Source organism: Atractosteus spatula, chromosome 5, assembly GCF_055471065.1.
Source record: "Atractosteus spatula isolate fAtrSpa1 chromosome 5, fAtrSpa1.hap1, whole genome shotgun sequence".
NCBI classification, from domain to species: domain Eukaryota; kingdom Metazoa; phylum Chordata; class Actinopteri; order Semionotiformes; family Lepisosteidae; genus Atractosteus; species Atractosteus spatula.
Genome location: NC_142710.1, coordinates 8,571,350 through 8,591,965, shown reverse-complemented (window position 1 = coordinate 8,591,965; position 20,616 = coordinate 8,571,350). Strand labels below are relative to the sequence as shown.

General features: G+C 46.9%; 1 protein-coding gene across 1 annotated transcript; it reads left to right on the top strand.

The window, feature by feature from the left end:
- The first annotated feature begins 60 nt into the window (after positions 1-60).
- Positions 61-13,630, top strand: LOC148833977 (transmembrane protease serine 9-like). Its single transcript, XM_088915385.1, has 10 exons — positions 61-162; positions 5,580-5,597; positions 6,167-6,335; positions 6,594-6,862; positions 7,697-7,851; positions 8,034-8,325; positions 9,064-9,229; positions 11,240-11,493; positions 11,729-11,820; positions 11,935-13,630. The coding sequence occupies exons 1-10, from the start codon at positions 108-110 to the stop codon at positions 12,205-12,207; spliced, it is 1,743 nt and encodes a 580-aa protein (XP_088771511.1). The 5' UTR covers positions 61-107; the 3' UTR covers positions 12,208-13,630.
- Positions 13,631-20,616: the final 6,986 nt, after the last annotated feature.

Genomic DNA, 20,616 nt, shown 5'->3' with positions numbered 1-20,616 from the left:
AGAGAGAGAAGGTATGTGACAGGTGTATTTCTGTTCCTCATTAAAGCAGGAGGTGGGGGGACAGGGTACAAACACTGTGATACCTGAAGCAAGTCAGACTGTGAACCATGGCACTGCGAGGCAACCTGTTCTCTCTCCTGGCTTTGCTGCTGTTAGCAACAGGTAAGCTGTTGTCCTAATAGTATGTGTGTAACTCTTGTGCCTACCTGTGTGCATATTGTTCAGAGTTTCTATTTTAGATATGATTTTCTAGCAAGAATATAGGCCAATATTTGAATTATTTTCAGGTTTATTAAAATACAATTTAAAAGAATCAGAATCCAGGACACACTGTTGATATAGTTTAATTAAAGCATCTGAAAAACAAAGGCATGAGCTGGTGTACTGTACTGGGGCCATACTGGGACTGTACGTGGTCTGTACCGAGTCTGCACTGGGTCTATACTTTAGCTGTATTGAGTCTGAACTGGCCTGTGCTGGGTCTGTACTTTAGCTGTATCGACTCTGAACTGGGTCTGTGCTGGGTCTATACTGTGACTGTACGGGTCTGTACCGAGTCTGCACTGGGTCTGTATTTTGGCTGTATCGATTTTGTACTGGGGCTGTACTGAGTCTGCACTGGGTCTATACTGGGGCTGTATTGGGGCTGTATTGGGGCTGTATTGGGGCTGTATTGAGTCTGCATTACGTCTGTACCGGGTCTCTAGTGATGTACAGAGAGATATCTAAAGGCATCTAAAGGCACGGTAGGAATCCAACTGAGTCCAATAGAAATAACTGTTTCAGACTGTGAAGGGGTTTCTGTACGATCCCTGCTGGATCTCCTTGGTTGAGGAAATAAGGAAGAGACCCTCCATCCAGTTGTGACCAAACAGAAAGTATTGACATCTCAGACTGATTAACATTATCATCGGGCACCCCTGGAAAGCCCATCCATTCATTTCTGGGAAATAATTAAATGTTAAAAAGTGTGCAGGAGCCTAACCTGCCAGGCACAGGGTGCAAAGTAACATTCTACCCTGGTTGGGATGCCAGTCCTTTGCAGGACACACACACACATGGGGGACAATTGGGTGCTGCCCATTCACCACTTAACCCAGGCAGAGCTTCCTTAGAACGGGCTGAGCACACAGCAAACAGGAGCTCCGGGGCAAAAAACCCACACAGACACGGGGAAGAGGCACCGAAACTGAGGGCACCGCCACTGGTGGGACAGAAAGTGACAGGATCAAAACGGAGATCCGGATTCGAAATGCTGAAGAAATCAGGTTTCTGAGCTATCCACAACACTGACGTCCTGAAGATCCGAGCTGGGCCCGAATGGACCGACACCGAGTTCCTGCGGGGGGCTTCAGAACTGAACTTGGACACTGTTGCACTGCATAATATCAACCTCAGAACGCAGAGGCACCCACGGATTATGCAGAATGGAAGCTTTAGTGAACAGCACAGCTTCCAAAGAACAGCTAATTAAACCTAATTAACTAAACTTACTAACTAAACTAACCTAAGCTACTTCCCCCATAGCCCCTGGAAAAAGGGAGGTACAACTGAAGTTCAGCTCCATGGTACACCATGGCAAGCGAAATCCTAGCAGCTAGGTTTGTTTCCAGACTGGGGGGGGGGCTTTCTACAAGAATCCGAAAACAGGTTCCTGTGACTTCAGCAAAACATGAGTTCAAAGATGCGGCTCGATTCATTTAGCTGCTATCATTCCATCCTCCGTACAAAACGGTATAGGGCTGTCCGTAACGTTTCCAACAACATCAAGAGATTCCATTCGAAGACCCAGCACAATACTTCAAGTCTATCCAGGAAGTTCTGAAATAATAATAGCTCAATTGTTTCCTATATTCGTGCTCACCCATCAGGACTTTATCTGTGACGCAGGAGTCACAGCTGTGTGCTTGTGACTTCTAGGTCATTTTCCCATTGGACTGGCTCTTATTCTCCTAGTCTGAAATCCTGTACTCTTTTCTATACTCTGCCGAGAACAATAAGTCTCCTACAATCCTGAAGCAATTTGTCTTTAGTAGGGTTCTAATTCCGTTTCTCCTGGTGTTAACACAACCTTTCTCCCACTAGCATGTAGAACCTTAAATTTGACTCATTTGAGCTGAATCTCTACCCACTTCTCAGTCTTATCCGAACTGGACTGTGTCACGCTCAGGGCATCCTGGGGGGCAAATATTAGCATGTATTTCCATTATGGGTGTACAGACAGCTGGGTTTTTCTTTTGTTAAGAATCGGAGCATGTGAACATGTGAAAGCTCCTGCAGTGCTTTATTTCTGTATGTTTCTGGATGTTCTTGCTTTCTCTGTGGGGCTCTGTACAGACCCACTCCAGCACAGAAAGGGGTGAGGCCCCGAGGCTCGTGATGAAAACCAGTTGTACCAGTTTCAGACCACTGGCCTTTAACACAGGAACCCTGCTCCCTCCCTCCATTGTCCTGCAGCTTATCAATATGACATCAGTGTTCAAATAGTCTCCTTTCTTCCTTCAACCTGTGAAACACAGCTGGTGCTTGTATTTCATGTTTGTTACTGTGTGTTCCCATAATTACAACAACAACAGAGAAACAAGGAAGAAAATGTGTTTATTACTTCCTGTTGCCTAGAGGAGGATTGTGACATTTGTTAGCACTGACCGTGTATTTTGGCCCTCTGTTTATTTCTGTTTGAATAATGCTTTTTCCTTTAAAAAAAACAACAAAACTTTGGAAACACCTGGAGTCAAATCAATGTTCACTGGTCACCCTCATACAAAGCCCTGTCCCTCAGATAAGAATGACTACAGGCCAGTAGCACTGACGTCTCTTGTGATGAAATGCTTTGAGAGGATTATGGTATCCGTGCTGTGCTCAGAAGTGAACACTGTACTGGATCCGTATCAGTTTGCATATAAACACAGATGATGCAGCTAACAGCATTATGCATCTTGTTCTAAAACACCTAGAGGACCCCAATGCCTGTGCTCGGATGCTGATTGTGGACTTCAGCTCTGGATTTAATACGCTGCAGCCTCATCTATTGATAAGCAAGTTGAAGCAAATAGCCGTTAACCATAACATGTTACCATAAGATGGTACCATTCATTTTTAACAAATTGCACATCATATGTCAGGGTCAACAAAACTCTTTCCGAGTCGTGATCTATTAGCACAGGTGCCCCTCAGGGCTATGTGAGCTCTCCAGTTCTGTTCACACTTTATACAAATGATTGTACAAGCAGTAGTCAAAGCAACTTCATTTTCAAATTCTCAGATGATACAGTGGTTCTCGGCTTAATGCATAGAGGTAGCAGCTCATCTGTGTACATGTCAGGAATCCAAAGGTTTGTGCAATGGTGTGATAACAAAAGCATCTGAGTGCTAAAAAAACTAAAGAAATAGTTTTAATCCCAGAGCAGTTGGTGATCACTCACAGGTTGTAATCTACAATGAATGTATCACTCAGGTTGATTCATATAAGTACTTAGGTGTAAACCTAAGTTTACACAGTAACCTGTGCTGGTCTACTCATGTTGAGAGTGTTTGCTCCAAAGTTCAGCAGCGCTTATATTTCCTGCAAAGACTAAGAGTGTTTGGGGTTCGACAGGAAGTAATACTACTCTTTTACCGTGCTGTAACCAAGAGCATTATCAAATATGGTTTTTCAGTGTGGTTTGGTAATCTATCAGTTCATTTTAAATCACAAATTACCCACCTCATCCAGACAGCTTGGAAGGTCATGGGAGTGAAACAGCACCCCTCCCTACAGACAGTCTTTGAAAAATCCTTAATCAAACAGGCAGCAAAAATTATATCAGATCCTTCCCACATCCTCAACTCTGAATATTAACTTCTTCCTTCTGGCAAACGTTTTAGGATTTAAAGGGGACCTGTGGTCCTAATTTCTCAGGCTGGTTATTAAATAGAAGGAACAAAATAAATTACTTGAAGGCAAAGAAGAAAACTACAAATTCTAATTTAAGTACAAAATCATGAACTTTGTGAAAGTACTGTAAGTCGCCACGTTGTCACAAACCCCTGGGCCCACCACAAGCAAGAGTTTCCACGAAACGCGACGTGACGAGGTAGTTCCTGCTCACTAGTCACTGTATCACTAATGTAACACGATATTGTTAGGGTTGCGTGACAACGTCCTTCCTGCTCACTAGTCACTGTATGACTAATGTAACAACATGTTGTTAGGGTTGCGTGACAAGGTCCTTCCTGCTCACTAGTCACTGTATCACTAATGTAACACGATGTTGTTAGGGTTGCGTGACAACGTCCTTCCTGCTCACTAGTCACTGTATCACTAGTGTAACACGATGTTGTTAGGGTTGCATGACAACGTCCTTCCTGCTCACTAGTCACTGTATGACTAATGTAACACGATGTTGTTAGGGTTGCGCAGCACATATTTCACCACAGAAATGTTCCGATCTGATCTACATGCAGAGTTAACAATAAGTAGTACTTGAGGGGAAATGGAGTAGTGTATGTGATTTAAGGAACAAGCAAAGAAGTATATTGGAAAAGAAAATGTGTGATAGGGAACAGCGAAAACAGAATGAGGAATAAGTGAGAAGAAATAGGGAATACGGGAGATGGAGCAAAGAGTAGGGTCAAGGTTCAGACAAACCCCACTTGCCCTCAGAGCCTGACAACAGGTGGGAGATGTTCAGTTGTGTTACTGTTATTCTTCTGTCCTTTAAAGTGAATATTCTTCACAGCGAAAAATATTTTAAAAAATAGTTTAGTGAAAGTTATCTGACACCTGTTGAAACAGATCCTAGCATTCAGTTCAGTTCCTGGTACAATTAAAAAATGTACTTTGATTATTTCCACACTAATAACCTGTTCACCATATACTGACTTAGCATCAGTTTCCCCAGTGGCTCAAACAACAGAGCAAAATACAGACTGGGCTACAGTCCAGACATTCAGTTTTCAGTGACACAGGCTCAGTGCAGCTGCAACCAAAGACCTGCAGCCCAACAGGCCAAATGTGTTCGCTGGCTTTGAGTTTGTTGGGACCTCCTATGTTTTCGCAGTACCAGTACTCCCCTGTGGCTGGGAAAGGCACATTGAACGCTGAACTTGTGATCCATGAGAGTAGTAGTACTGTACAATTTGAATCATTGTACTTGGCAAGGTTTGCTCAGCTTCGTAAGCAACAGTTACCCCTTGTGGCTGGGAGGAGGGGCAGGGAATTTCCAATGTGAACAGGGAGAGTCAGGGACAGTGAATGTACACGGAGAGTTACAATGGAAGCAGCATCATTTCTGGCTTGACATCACTGGTGAGTCCAGGTAGAGATCAGACTGTTGATTCCCAATTCACTGCAATTACTGGAAAAACAGCACACTGAGTCTTTCCTCCTGGAGGATGCTCTACTGTGGTCAGCTGAGGGCAGCCTTGCAGATTACAGTACAAGAAACGGCACTCATTTGTGTTACACTACCGGGCTGAAACCAGTAGTGTGTTTAGACAAGAGTTTTCACTTGCACAACCCCCCTTCTGTTTTTTATATAACTTAGTAATTAAGCCATTATTGTCCTAATGATTCTTATCTTTTGCTTACTTTTCAGAATCACAAGTGCAGACTGGTAAGAATATTGAATCTCCGGATGGTAAAAAACACACAAAAGGACAGGAGACACAATGACAGTGAAGAGATCACAGAGAATCCCTCAGTGGTAAACACACATAACAGGACAGGAGACACAGTGAGAGAGAGGAGATCACAAAGAATCCCTCAGTGATAAACACACACAACAGGACAGGAGACACAGTGAGTGAGAGAGAGAGAGAGAGGAGATCACAGAGAATCCCTCAGTATTAAACACACACAACAGATCAGGAGACACAGTGAGAGAGAGGAGATCACAGAGAATCCCTCAGTGATAAGCACACACAACAGGACAGGAGACACAGTGAGAGAGAGGAGATCACAGAGAATCCCTCAGTAATAAACACACACCACAGGACAGGAGACACAGTGAGAGAGAGGAAATCACAGAGAATCCCTGAGTAATAAACTTACAACAGGAGAGGAGACACCAGTTCACTAATAAACACAAAACACCATTCACTAGCCAATCAAGTACCTAGTCAGTAATTAATAAGGCAAGAAACTACAGGACCTACATTAACTTAGCTTCTTCATTTCTCTAAGCTCCAGTCTGTGGACAGGCTGTCCTCAACACCAGGATCGTTGGGGGCCAGTCTGCCCAGCTGGGGTCCTGGCCCTGGCAGGCCAGTCTGCGTCTGAATGGGGCCCACACATGTGGGGGGACCCTCATCAACAGCCAGTGGGTGCTGACTGCAGCGCACTGCTTTTCAGGGTAGGAGAGAAACAGGACCCCCTCTGTCAGTATGTACAGTGCTGACAGGAACTGCAGATTGTGATGACTGTGGACTGTGACAGGCAATGACTGCAGAGCTCATGAGCTCTTAAACTCTTATATAAGTCATCGGTACAACAGAAAATGTGATGAATTACTGGGTTTTGCGATCATTCACACTGGTCAGTGAGAAACTTTTTCTATTGCCATCAGAAATGTTTGAACTCTTCTCGCTTTCTCCCCTCTTTCACTCTCCAGCTCCACAACTCTGAGTCAGTGGACAGTGTATCTGGGAGTGACAGACACGGGCTCTAGCACCAACACAGTGTCCAGAGGGGTCCAGCAGATCATCAAGCATCCAAACTATGACTCTTCAACCAACAACAATGACCTGACCCTGATGAAAATGAGCAGTTCTGTCTCCTTCAACAACTACATCCAGCCCGTCTGTCTGGCTGATACCAGCAGCTCCTTCTACAATGGGACCAGCTGCTGGGTCACTGGCTGGGGGACCACTGTTGAAGGTGGTGAGTGTATCCCAGTGAAACACATTCCTTTGCTAAAACAGACCACTGTTATGAACTGGCTTCATTACTCTGTTCTCCTACCCATTGATAGCTGATGTGTGGAGATCCCTATTACCTGTAAAGTGCTTTGAGTGGAGTGCCCAGAAAAGCGCTATGTAAGTGTAAAGAATTCACACATTATTTCACCTATTAGAGGTTGTACTGACCTTAATCCCTTCTCTCAATTGAACATGGATGATTGGATATCTGCACCACAATAGAAGGCCAATTGGAATGTCAACACAGAAAATAAACACTTGCACTCTACTTGCAGATCATCTGAGCCTACATGATTTTACACCTGTGTGTGGATACTTGCAAGAGACTTACTTGCAAGACTAGCTACAAGAAGGAACACAAGAGAGTGAAGGCTTGGCACTATAGATCAATTCACTCCTCATTAACACAGCTCCACTGCCATTCTTCATCAGCAGTGTATACTGATCAGTGCATTAGTGCACATGACTTGACCCCTGTAAATCTCCCTGTGAAATTTATTGAGGACGAACTTAGATTATCCTGCTCACTCTAGAAAAAGAGTAATGCAAATTAAGTCGAGCTCTCAGTCTGCGATCCGATGATTTAGATCTCAGTACACTGAGGACCAGGCTCCATTGATGGACGAAAGAGACTCTGTCATGGTCGACATGTTTAAATTCCTGTAAAGATCTTTATCTTCTGGGACACTGGAGGGTTAGATGAGGGCTCAGCAGATCCTGCTACAGTTGTCCTTCCAAGAGATAAGTTCCAGCTTGTGGGCACTTTATGGTAGTAACAAACTCTCTTGTGTTCTAGGGACAACTCTACCCTTGACCCTGCAGGAGGTCCAGCTGCCCATCATTGGGAACAGACAGTGTGGGTGTCTGAATGATGTGATCTTCGGAGCGAACAGTGTCACTGGCAACATGATCTGTGCGGGAGTGCTGCAGGGGGGCAAGGACTCCTGCCAGGTAGCTGGAAAAACCTTTTCTCTAAGCATCTCGCTGTTTACAACAAGTGTTGAGCTGCACCACACAGTGCTCTTGTTGGGTCAATGCTCTGTACTGGTAGTTTCACCAGACACAGACTGGTGTTAGTGGACAACACTGTGTGGTCAGTCTGCCTGTTCTAACAGTCTTTTATCTGTCTTTAGGGAGACTCAGGGGGTCCCCTGGTCTGCAAGCAGGGCTCTGCCTGGGTTCAGGCTGGTATTGTGAGTTTCGGTTATGGCTGTGCCCGGCCCGATCTCCCAGGGGTGTACACCAGGGTGTCCCAGTACCAGGACTGGATTAACGGACAAGTGGGGTCGGGAGCCACAGGCTTTGTGACCTTCACCTCCAGTGGCACAGACGCCGACAGCAGCTTTACCTGTGGTGCCACAGCAGCAGTGCCCACTGCCCGTCCCACAACTACAACTACTGCCAGCCCCACGACTGCAGGCCCCAGTGAGTAAAATCCAGGATACATCCAACGTGAGAGTGTGTGGAAGGAGAAAAGGATGACACAAATCCACCCATCTCAACAAGCTGAACTGCTGTTTTCTCAGTGATTTGGTGATGATACTGTACATGGGAGCATTAGACATGACAGATGTTCAACCTCTAATAAACAGCAGAAGGGATTGAACACCGTCCCTCGTGAATCAATATATTAAATATGAATGTCCATAACAAAATGGGTCATATTTTCCAGATAACGACACGACACCACTAATATCATCACCTAGTTTCTTCTTATAGGCTTTCTGTGGAAAGCTCTTACAGACAATTCAGTCGAGCTGGAATGTCTTCAGCTTTTTGCCAGGGCCCTTCAGTAATAATGACGTAAAGCATTTCCAGAGCTCTCCAAGAGTTGGATGACTTTGCAACTATGGTCTCTAGTTCTGCTCTCTCACAGTACAAAAAGGTGCATGCAACATCCATTGACTCCATTTAGATTCAGATGATAGAATCACATTCTGGGGATCCAAAGGTCATGCAATAGCAAGACTGAGAACAATTATGGCAGACTGCTTTCTCATGTTGTTTGAACACCAAATTTGATACACTTAATCCATTTAGTTTAACAACTTATGAGAGACTGGGTGATAACAAGAATCACACAGCTTAATCACAATGGCAAGATATAGGACACCTTTATCTACTTCCAATGATACGAATCTGCTGACTTACTGTGTCTTTCAGCCCAAGTCTGCGGGAGGCCCAGAAATACACGCCTCATTGGGGGTCAGTCAGCTGCAGATGGGTTCTGGCCCTGGATGGCCAGCCTGCAGAGGAATGGCAGTCACGTGTGTGGAGGGACCCTCATCGCCAGCGACTGGGTGATGACAGCTGCACAGTGCTTACCCAGGTACAGATCAGCCCTACCTGTCCGTCTTACCCAGGTACAGAGCAAACCCACCTGTCCCTCTCACCCAGGTACAGACCAAAACCCACCTGCCCCTCTTACCCAGGTACAGACCAAAACCCACCTGTCCCTCTCACCCAGGTACAGAGCAGCGCCACCTGTCCCTCTCACCCAGGTACAGACCAACCCCACCTGTCCCTCTCACCCAGGTACAGACCAGCGCCACCTGTCCCTCTCACCCACGTACAGACCAACCCCACCTGTCCCTCTCACCCACGTACAGACCAACCCCACCTGTCCCTCTCACCCAGGTACAGACCAGCGCCACCTGTCCCTCTCACCCAGGTACAGACCAACCCCACCTGTCCCTCTCACCCAGGTACAGACCAGCGCCACCTGTCCCTCTTACCCAGGTACAGGCCAACCACACCTGTCCCTCTCACCCAGGTACAGACCAGCGCCACCTGTCCCTCTCACCCAGGTACAGACCAGCGCCACCTGTCCCTCTTACCCAGGTACAGGCCAACCACACCTGTCCCTCTCACCCAGGTACAGACCAACCCCACCTGTCCCTCTCACCCAGGTACAGACCAACCCCACCTGTCCCTCTCACTCAGGTACAGACCAAAACCCACCTTCCCCTCTTACCCAGGTACAGACCAACCCCACCTGTCCCTCTTACCCAGGTACAGACCAACCCCACCTGTCCCTCTCACCCAGGTACAGACCAACCCCACCTGTCCCTCTCACCCAGGTTCAGACCAGCCCCAACTGTCCCTCTTATCCAGGTACAGACCAACCCCACCTGTCCCTCTCACCCAGACAGAGACCAAAACCGACCTGCCCCTCTTACCCAGATAGAGACCAAAACCCACCTGCAAATCTCCAATCCACATTCCCCTGTAACAGAACTCTCTGCAAACATATATCCAAGACCACGCTTATTCAAGACTCTTCTGGGTAATTCTGGATCACCCAATTGACATCATGTATTTCCAGCAACCTTATTTACTGCATCTCTTGCAAAAAATGCCCAGCTATTTACATTGGTGAGACAGGTAGGAGACTGGGGGACCATTTCAGGGAAATATGGGCTCTCCACGCCCATAGTTTCCCATTTTACCTGTACATCATACCTGATCCGACTGATCTCTCAGTCTGCATCCTCACAGAGGGGTTTCAGAACACCTATTGCAGAAAGACATCCGAAACCAAATTTATCATGAAATTGGGATCACACCTCTCTCTCTCTGAATTTTCTCTCAATGACAGATTCATTTCCTTCTAATTCTCTCTATTTATTTGCAGGTTTTGACTTCACGTCACCCGAGAGTCGATGCTCCTTCTCTCCTGCCTCCTCTCCACTCCCGGCTTTTGTGCTCCCATGCTTTATCTATCAACTGCTGATCTTCCTCTCTCCCTCACACCTGAAGAAGGTTCCACAGCTGAAACATTGCGTCTCTTTTCTTTTCAGCATGGAACAAATCTCGTTGCTTTGCAGCCTGCGCACACTAACGAGGCACCCTACTTCTTCAACCTTTTTGTTTTCTACTTGCAATGGAAACATAAATGCAGGGAATGCAGTGTTATTTTCCCCAATAAAAACAGCTACATAAGTGCAGGAAATCATAAAAAGGGGGAACACACTGTGAGGAGCCCCTGTACTACAACTGTCTGATGAACATGATCACTTTCGCACTGATGATGCGAGGCTCGACTGTACAGGTACTTGGGACTCAGTAACAACCAGCTACATAGAGAAGAAAGGAAGTCACTGAAGAGTGGTGAAAAATCAACAGATAAATCCCAGAAGAACTATGACTCACTGCAAGAAAGTGTAAAAGCTTGTAACATCAGGGGGTGAAATGGTGAATATTGACTGATTTACACTGATTGTTTGATGATGTGTTACTTTCCCTCTGATTTGCATTAGTGTTTGTCACAGTGGTATTACAGTGCAATGTTCTCCGAGTCTGTATTAAACCCTCTCTCTCTGTCTCCTTCTCTCTCCAGCTCTGTGAACACCAGTGAATGGAGAGTGTTCCTGGGCAGGCAGAACCAGACAAGCTCCAACACCTTAGAGAAATCCACTGGAGTCCTGAACATTTTCACCAGCAGCCTTAGTGGCACCAACATCGCCCTCTTGAGACTGGACACCAATGTCTCCTTCACAGACTACATCCTGAGCGTCTGCCTGGCAGGGGCAGAATTCTCATTCACCCCTGGCACTCAGTGCTGGGTCACCGGCTGGGGCAACACAACTGCTGGTGAGTCAAACTGGAAACTTCCCCTTGAAGGTCTATGAGGAGTCCGTTTCTTGATTGCAGACATGATGAGTGTCTCACACAGCCTGAACCAGCTGCACAAATGGGGACCAGTGCTTTTTAGTTGGGGGGGGGGGGGGTGGGTCTTGAACAAGACCAGTGTCCAATCCAATGGAATTAAAGGTGTGGTATGTGATCCAGGAGATGCTAAAATTGTTGTGCTTCTCTGTTCCTTTAGCGCTCCTCCAGGAAAAAAGTACAACAATCGTCCAGTGTATCAACGGATCTTCAGCTGACACCATCTGTACTTCTCCTCTGGACCTGGAGCAGGTGAGCACACCTCCATCACAACTCTTCTTTCAGTTTCAGATTTACAGAAGTTATGTCATTTAGAAGTCAATCAATCCATGTCATGTTAACCCCCGTCTGTCTTACTCTGCACAGGGAGACACAGGAGGTCCCCTGGTCTGCAAATGGAACTCCATTTGGATTCAGGCCAGTGTGATTGTCCCTGGCAACAGCACCACGCGCGCTCTCTCAACAACGTCGTTCATAATGGTCTCACGTTACGCGAGCTTCCTGCAGGAGACTGTGGGCTCCAGAGTTCCCCTCATCTCCAAAAGCAGCCCCAGTGCCCTCTACACCCCCTTCACCCACACAGTCCTCCTCCTGGCTGTGCTCCACCTTCTGCTGGCTGCCTGGATCTCCACATTCTGAGCCCCCCTTCCCAAACTTTCACTGACAGCTACAGACACACTGAACACCTGAAGAATGAAACACATTTGAGTTTTAAACACAGAGCTCCTTTCCTCAGATCAATGTAACATAAACCTTCAGATCCTGAATCTTAATCACCTTCTCGGCCTCATGATCTACAGTCCATGTCACACAGCTCCACATAGGATGTAAGAGCTTAAAACTCTTACATAAATCCTCATGGCTAGTTGGGCAAGTTCCATGTTTTTAACAAAAAGGGGGAACAGACATCACTGAATTCAGCTCAACAGAATCTGCTGACAGCTGACACCATCCTCCCCTCAAAATCCCACGTCTGCCTCAGAATCGCTGGTATGAATCTCCCAGTGTTATCAGAATCCAGCTTAGCCAGCGCTCAGATAGCGATTCATCATCACTGACATCCCCTGATAGACATTGGTCAGCATCAATCTCACTCAACTATACCCACACAACATCAATCCTCTACAGCAATTGGGCAGCAGGATTCTCCCTGCTGATTGGTCAACAAGAAACCTGCTCCACATTGACTGGTCCTGCTGCATCACCCAATCTTTCTCTGTGCGTGAAAACCACTGTTTGACTTCAGTGTGCTCAGCTGCTGTCACGCCCAGTACACCTAGAGGGCTCTGTACTTCTCTCCTGTTCCTAGTTCCCTGTGATTATTCATGTCTTTCTGGTGTGTTTTGTTGTGTAGCCTATTTATTTCCTGCTTCTGCTCTGCTCCTCACTCAGCATTGAGGTTCGGTTGTCCTGAAACCCGCCTAGCATCAGGTCGCCCCACGTCCGCTATTTAAGGGCATAGGTTTCTATACGGCATTTCCTGAACAGCTGAGCCAGGGCTAACCCCCGTCTCACCGCTACGCATAGGGTCTTTTTCGCTCTCCTGCCATTCCACGGTTTGTCCTTTCCGACACCCAGCTGTTCTGTGAAACATGTACTGAACTAGCAGAAAACTTCCAGAAGAAACTAAAGAGACTTTTCAAGCTCAGGTGTTGTAACCATCTACTGCACTGCTTCTCCAACCAGTACACCACCACAAGGGATCTGCAAGAAGTCAACAAACCCATTCAGACTCACGATGGAGACAGCAAGTGCAGCACACAGTTAAAATCTCAGGGAACCAGAGGTTCTGAGAGGAGTGGAAGTGGCTTGGTCCTGCTGTTGAATAAGGATTTGCAGATGGGTTTTATATGAAGGGTGGTGGGCAGTGAAGGGGGCAGGTGGGTGGGCTGCTCCACTCTGCCCACAATGTATTCTTTCTTGAACTCTTCGTCTTCCAGGGACCAGAAACACAGGAAGCACAAAGGCAGGTTTTCATGTACCTCATACAAGGACTTGGCAATGAAGGCAACTCGTCTTTTAAACGTTTTTCTCAAAAAAAGAAAACATGGATTTAATTCTTCTACATATAAATACTGTATGTATTTTTAATAAAAATGCATGTTTTATATTGAAGATCTATTTTATATTAAACACAACAACAAACAATTAAAAAAACAAAGTACACAGAATTAAAATGGAAATGGGGGTCAAAATAATGATTATCAAAAGGTCTGTCCAGTTTTCTCCTTCCTCCATTTTTACTGTGACTCTTTCTGCTGAAATCAAAGATTTTAAATAATGCTCTATAACAGAGAGTAAGGAATAAGCTTTAAGTAAAAGCAACAGCACAGCAGAAGAGTCCTCACACATTAGGAGCTACAGTCGCAGTACAGTACAACAGTCCAGTTACAATAGAAGCTACAGTCCCAGTACAGTAGAACAGTCCTGTTACAATAGGGGCTACAGTCCCAGTACAGTACAACAGTCCTGTTACAATAGGAGCTACATTCCCAGTACAGTACAACAGACCTGTTACAAGAAACAAGAAACGGGTTTATTCCAGCTGAAAAGAGAAGAAACAAACAACACAACGTTTCTGCTGTGGTGTGACACCCGAAGAAGGATCCATAGCTGAAACATTGTGTTTTCTTTCTTCTCTCATCAGCAGGGAATAAACCTATTACTATTACTAAGTCTGTATCTGTAGTAAATCAGTGCTGGTAGCTCACAGATACACTAGTTAATAGCAAAAAGGTTGTCGCTGCTATGCATTTACCCTCCCTCTATATGATCATGTCTCATGCTGTGCAGCAGCACCCTGACCCAGAACTGCTGTTAAGGTTCCCTACTCTGCACAGAACTGGTGATCTGCTGATTATGAGATCGGCTTGCTGACAGCTTGATGTCTCAGAGCAGTTTATCTGCACCTGGTCTCAAGATAGGCTTATCTGACTGATCCGACAAGACAGAAACTGCACCGATAAAAAAAAGCAGCTGTTTATTTTTTAACGTTCAAATCAAACTCTTCTATGCGATGGCTTCTTTTTTAGCTTTTGTAAAAAGTTGTACCGCTTTTGTACACTTTTTTTTCACAATGACCACGTAACCAGGCACATGTGTGAGGTCCTTCTGCGTGCTCCCATGACCACAGACACCCGTGAAGCTGCTGCAGTACTGGGAGGGACCTGCCAGATGCCACCACAGCCAGGCAGGATAGAGGCTGTGATGTAGACGCTGTCAGGTCGCTCAGTGTGTTTATGGGAGTTGTAGTTCTTAAGCCAACACTACATCCAGGAGCAATCATGACCGGTCTTTATTCCAGACTCCCCTAGATGGGGCTACGAACACACATACTGCATCATTCCCAAACACTGTACATGCACAGCTGGGGAGACACAATATATTGTTGATTCCTCTTCCCTGCCTTCCCCAGTTCTCCACTATCTCTGCATCGCTGAAGAGCTGCCTGTCTCCTCTTCTCAAATACGCTACAGGCTCAGACTTTTCACTCTTTGATCTCCTTTACTCTGAAGAAACATTAAAATGACAGAATTCGGATGCTGGTGAAAGAAGAGCTGTTTATTCGTGTGAACACGGGAGTGAAGCTTGCAACAGCTAGTCTCCCCGAAAGACGTAGCTCAGTGTTTTTTATACACAGTAACAGACAAACTTCCTACTTTTGACATAGATTACCTAATCCCTCAAACAAATCATTCGTTTTCAGTCAAGCTTGGGTAGAGAAAAACAACTCCCTATTAAGACTTTTCCTTACTGCTTACATTCGCAAACCAAGACATTCGACTTCTCTTTCTACTACATTTAAGACATGAGCTTTACTTTTCCACTGACCTATAGATGCCCCCTGGTACGTTTCCACTTGCCAGGGTTATAAGGATATAGGAAGCTGAAAGACAAGCAGTGTGTTAGCTTTTATAAAATGTATAACATTCCTTCAACTCTAACGAAGCTGAGCCAGTTCAGGTGGGACAAGGAGTGGTGCAACACTGAGTGCCTCTCATCCAGCACTGACCTACTGAAGCTACAAGATGATGAGACAAGATCAGTACACCTGTGGCTCTGAAACTCTTAATCGGCCTCGTTTCTGTGCATCGTCTTCTTGTGACTAAGAGCGCTTCTTCTTAAAAGGGCACACTTGCTCTCAGCTCTGTGATATGAACTCTGGTATAATTAATAAGGCAACAGCTGAAGAAATCTAATTAAGGAAGGTGAGTCTGAATGTCTTGTTAGCTAGGGAAAAAGAAAGAAAGGGCATCAAATAGTTGATTTGTTATTGTCTTATATTCTGTGTTCAGGATCAGAACCCAAAAAAGAGTTATAGGAAAATCATCTTCACCCCCAACTTCTCACTGGACTGAGAAGATAAATCCTGCTCATGGCTGTGCACTGCAAAGTCTTGTGTCTCTCTTCTTGTGTCGTCTTTAGAGGACTCTTGTGAGGACACTTCCTTCTTCTCACACCCCACACTGAGGAAAAGGCCTGGGCTGCTCCTACTTCAGATTTCTCAGGCATCATAGGACTTGGCATGCAGGAAAATTCCAACTACTCTGGACATGTTTTTTGAGTTTTAATAATAATTTTTACATATTTCAATGGAGTTTTTAATGACCGTTCGGGAGGAATGAAGGCAGCCGAGCTCATTCGACACAGCTGCTGCAATTCTCACTAATCCTGATGTAAGCAACCGGTCTCCATATATATCAAACGTCACCATCTCCTCTTCCTCGTTCGTTTTCTGCATGGTTCGTTTTCGCCTAGCTCGAATCCCTTCTCATGGATCTGCAAATCCGTTGCTCCGATGAAGACCTTTTCTGCAGTGCAGGAGACTCTCCTACCCCTCTCGTCCAGTCCTCTCCCCCCGCTCCCCTCACCTCCGTCTCATCGCCTCCTTCACCTGCCGTGCCACATCAGCGCCGCTCATCTCCCAGCCAGTCCTCACGAGATCCAACTCCTCGCCGAAGACTGTTCCGCCGTTGTAGTCCCTCTCATCACAAACCCAGCCTTCCCGTTCCTCCACGGCAGAGTCTCCAAATATCCCCCGCTTCTCTCGAGGATCATGCACATTCTCCCGGATCTTCTCTCGTGATTTCCAACTGGACCGTAGCAAGCCTCCAGAGGATACTTCGAAAACATGGCGTCTGTTTTAAAAGAAACGCTTCCAAAAAAGCTCTGTTTTCCCTGTACTTAACCGCAGTCTACACAAAGGAAACATCAGCTCCACAGCTTCCCCCGGCGCCCTCTGATGACATCACCCGCGCCGCCGCCACTCATCCCAACATGAGGACCCCGAGGCCAACTCTGCCTGTCACGTCGTCTGTCTTGTCTTGTCCTGATATATCCGTGTCTATGTCTCTTCCCCAACCAATCCATACCTCTGCTGAACAACTGCACCTAGCCTCTTCCACTCAGCCTCCTTCCCTAAACTCCTTGCTGCTGAGTCTAAGGCCCCAGGCTCACGCCCCTCCCCCACCCCCTTCTCTGCTGAATCTAATTTCTGCACTCTCCTCTGTCTCTACCTCCAGCGTCCAACACGGCTCAAGCTCCGCCGGCTTGGTGCCTTCGGCCCCAGTTTCTTTTCTTTCGGCCCCTGCTGCTGTCTCCACGGCCGAAAGGCCATCCAGTAAACGACCCCCAGCTCAGCCAGCAGGCGGCCCTTACCCTCCCCCACCCCTGGCGTCCAAGACGACTCGGCAGCCTCATCAGTCCTTCACACAGCCTTCACCTCCTCCTCGACAGTCTTTGGCTTCCATATCCCAAGCCACCAAGCTTCAGGCCCCAGATCCGTCTAACTCCTCCTACCACAATCTGCTTTCCACTCTTCTTCCCTCCTCATCTTCTCCCATCCCCGGTGTCCAACATGGCATCAGTCATCCCATGCCTTCGGCCCTGGATTCCAATCTCCCCTTTACTAAGGACTTTTCTCTCCGAATAGCCGTTCCTCTACCAGCTCCTCCTAATGCACTAAAGTTTAGTCCACCTCCCATTCCCTTTTCACTCCGGCAGCAAATTCTACAACGTGCAGACGTCAATCTAGCTCACCTTCTCTCTTCCTTCACTTACAACTCTGATTCTAGAACAGTCAACTGCGGCTCGATTTCTGTTACTCTCAAATCTTCTGACCCTCACTCTGCTTCAGTCCTTTCCGACTTATGCTTGGCTTTCAGCATTTTTCGTGACATCATGTGCTCCGCCTTTCCCGAACGTCGTCAAGAACTCGTCGCTTACATGCACATCATCCTCGATCTATCTGTCCGTTTCGAGGGTTCCCTGTTCTATGATTACCATAAGCAGTTCTCTGCCAAGGCCGCTGCCCGCCTACTCCAATGGAACCAGCGCACCTACTGGGGAGCCCTCGACATTGAGCTTTACTGCCGCACTTTCGCCGGCGTCAGAGCTCTTTCCTGCGACTTCTGTTCCTCTTGGACACATTCATCAAATCTTTGCCCAGATACCGTCCGCAAGCCTAACCCTGACTCCCTCCCTTCTCCCCCACAGCATCAATTCTCCCGCCAAGTCTTCTTCAAACCTTCCCGGTCCAAAGACGTTCGTTGTCGCCCCATCGTGATGATCAGAGGCCAACAAATTTGCAACAACTTCAATTCCTCGACATGTACCTCTTCCCTTTGTCGCTTCCTTCACGTTTGCAGCTTCTGCGGTGAAGCTCTATGCTCGCTCTCTCTGCCCCCGCCGGCCCTTCCACGCTCGCTCCACCTTCAGCGTTCCCAAATGACTACTGGCTTTCCTGTACCCCGATCGACATCCCCGCTCTTGCTTCTGACCTCCTCCGTCACCCCGACCCACATCTTACTCGACGACCTTTCCTTCGGATTCTCACCAGCCCTGTGTACACTTCCTTCTTCCTCCTTCTTTGCAATCTGCCACCGCCGATCTCCAGTCCGTTGATTCCTTGCTAGCATCTGAAGTCGAAAACGGTTTCATGATCGGCCCACTTGATTCTCCCCCATTTCCTGCATACCGCATCAATCCCATCGGTATAGCGGTCCGTAAGTATTCCGGTAAAAAACGCCTTATAATCGACTTGTCAGCCCCCCATAACTCCCGCGTGCCAAGTCTCAATAGCCTTATTCCCAGCTCAGCCTTCTCCCGTCACTATGCCACAATTGACCACACCATTTCTCTCATCAAAATCGCAGGTCCGGGTGCCTGGCTCGCTAAGGCCGACATCTCCAGTGCCTTTAAAGTCATGCCCCACCTGCAAGAGCCTCCTCCACACTTATTTCCGTTTTTAGGAAACTAGGGGTACCTCTTGCAACGGACAAAACAACCAGCCCCTCTCATATAATCCAATTCCTCGGGATCACCCTCAATTCTATCAATTTATCCGCCTTCCTGCCACGCAACAAGATGGACAGGATCCAGACATATATCTCTACCTATTCTTCAGTAAAATCTTGCAAAAAGAGGGAACTTCTCTCCCTGCTCGGCCAACTCAATTACGTCATGCGTATCATTCCTCAAGGACGGTCATTCATCTCCTACCTTCTCGACCTCGCCTCTTCCATGCCCTCTCTTTACCACCACGTAAGCATCTCAGCCAACTGCAAATCCGAGCTCAGGCTTTGGCAGCTTTTCTTGGCCAACTGGAATGGCATATCTCTCTTCTACGATGACCTCCTCTCCGACGCCGAGGATATCCAGCTTTTCACAGACGCAGCCCCCTCAGTCGGTTTTGGAGGCTAATACAAAGGCCAATGGTTTGCGGCCCCTTGGCCTCCTGAATTCTCTTCAATCCCTCTCGCCTTGTTTAAAATATTTCCAATTGTCGTCACCACTTCTCTTTGGGGCCAAAATTGGAAACAAAAATCCGTCCTCATCCATTCGGACATCTATGCAGTAGTTCATATAATCAACAAAGGAAGGTCTTCATCCCAATCTATCATGAAATTTCTCCGCTGCCTTAAATGGATTTCTCTCACACATCAATTCATCCTCGTAGCTGCTCACATTCCAGGCCACCTTAATGAGATAGCTGACTCTCTCTCTCGCTTTCAATTTCAGAAATTCAGGAATTTTGGCACCAGATGCAAGACTGAATCCATGCACAGCACCTCCCTATTCGGAACTCACGTTCCTGTGAATCATCCTTTCCATCACTATCTCCAGCTGGCCCAGCAAACTATCCTTTCAGGGATTGCCCCTCAAACTCTCAGTTCTTACTGGACTGCCTGGAAGGGCTTCCAATCCTTCCACCTCTCCGCGAACATAAAATTCCCTTCTTATGATATTCTCACCATATCCTTCGTCTGCTATTGTAGAAACTCACTCAAGGTACGAACATTCACCACCAAAGTATACCTGTGCGGCATCCACTTCTTCCATAAACTCCTTTCGGGACGACCTGTCCATCCCTTATCCACCCTCAAATTACTCTCCTTCTTAAAGGCTTTCAGCGGCTCGAAAAACCACTTCCGAGCCAACGCGCACCACTTACCTCAGACATCCTTGAATCCTGCATCTACGTTCTCAGGTCGGGTTACCACTCACCCTGGGTCGACCGCACTCTTGAATCTTTATTCTTGTTAGCATCTTCGGCTTCCTAAGATGCTCCAAAATTACCACTGCTTCCACATCCTTCGATCCTTCTTCTCAACCCTGCTTATCCGACATCTTCATCTTATCTTCCGATACACTGACCTTCTATCTCAAGAAAAGCAAAACAGACCAACTCAGGTCCGGCACACTCATCTATTATTTCAAACTCTGTTCCTAATGAGCCTCTATCCCATTACGCACATCTTCGCACTTCTGCCAGAGCTTTACCTACTGACCCTCTGTTCGTAAACAAGAAGGGCCATATTGTGATCCGCGACTGGTTCCTCTCTCACCTCCACGACGTCCTTCTAACTGCCGGATACCCTCCTGAACAATTCTCCGGCCACTCCTTTAGATCAGGGGCCGCATCCTCCGCTGCTTGCCAAGGCATACCCGAGTATCTCATCAAACAACTCAGCCATTGGTCCTCCGAGGCTTCTCATGCATACATTAAAACTAACCCTAGTATCCTCAAGCAGGTACTTTCTCTCCTCA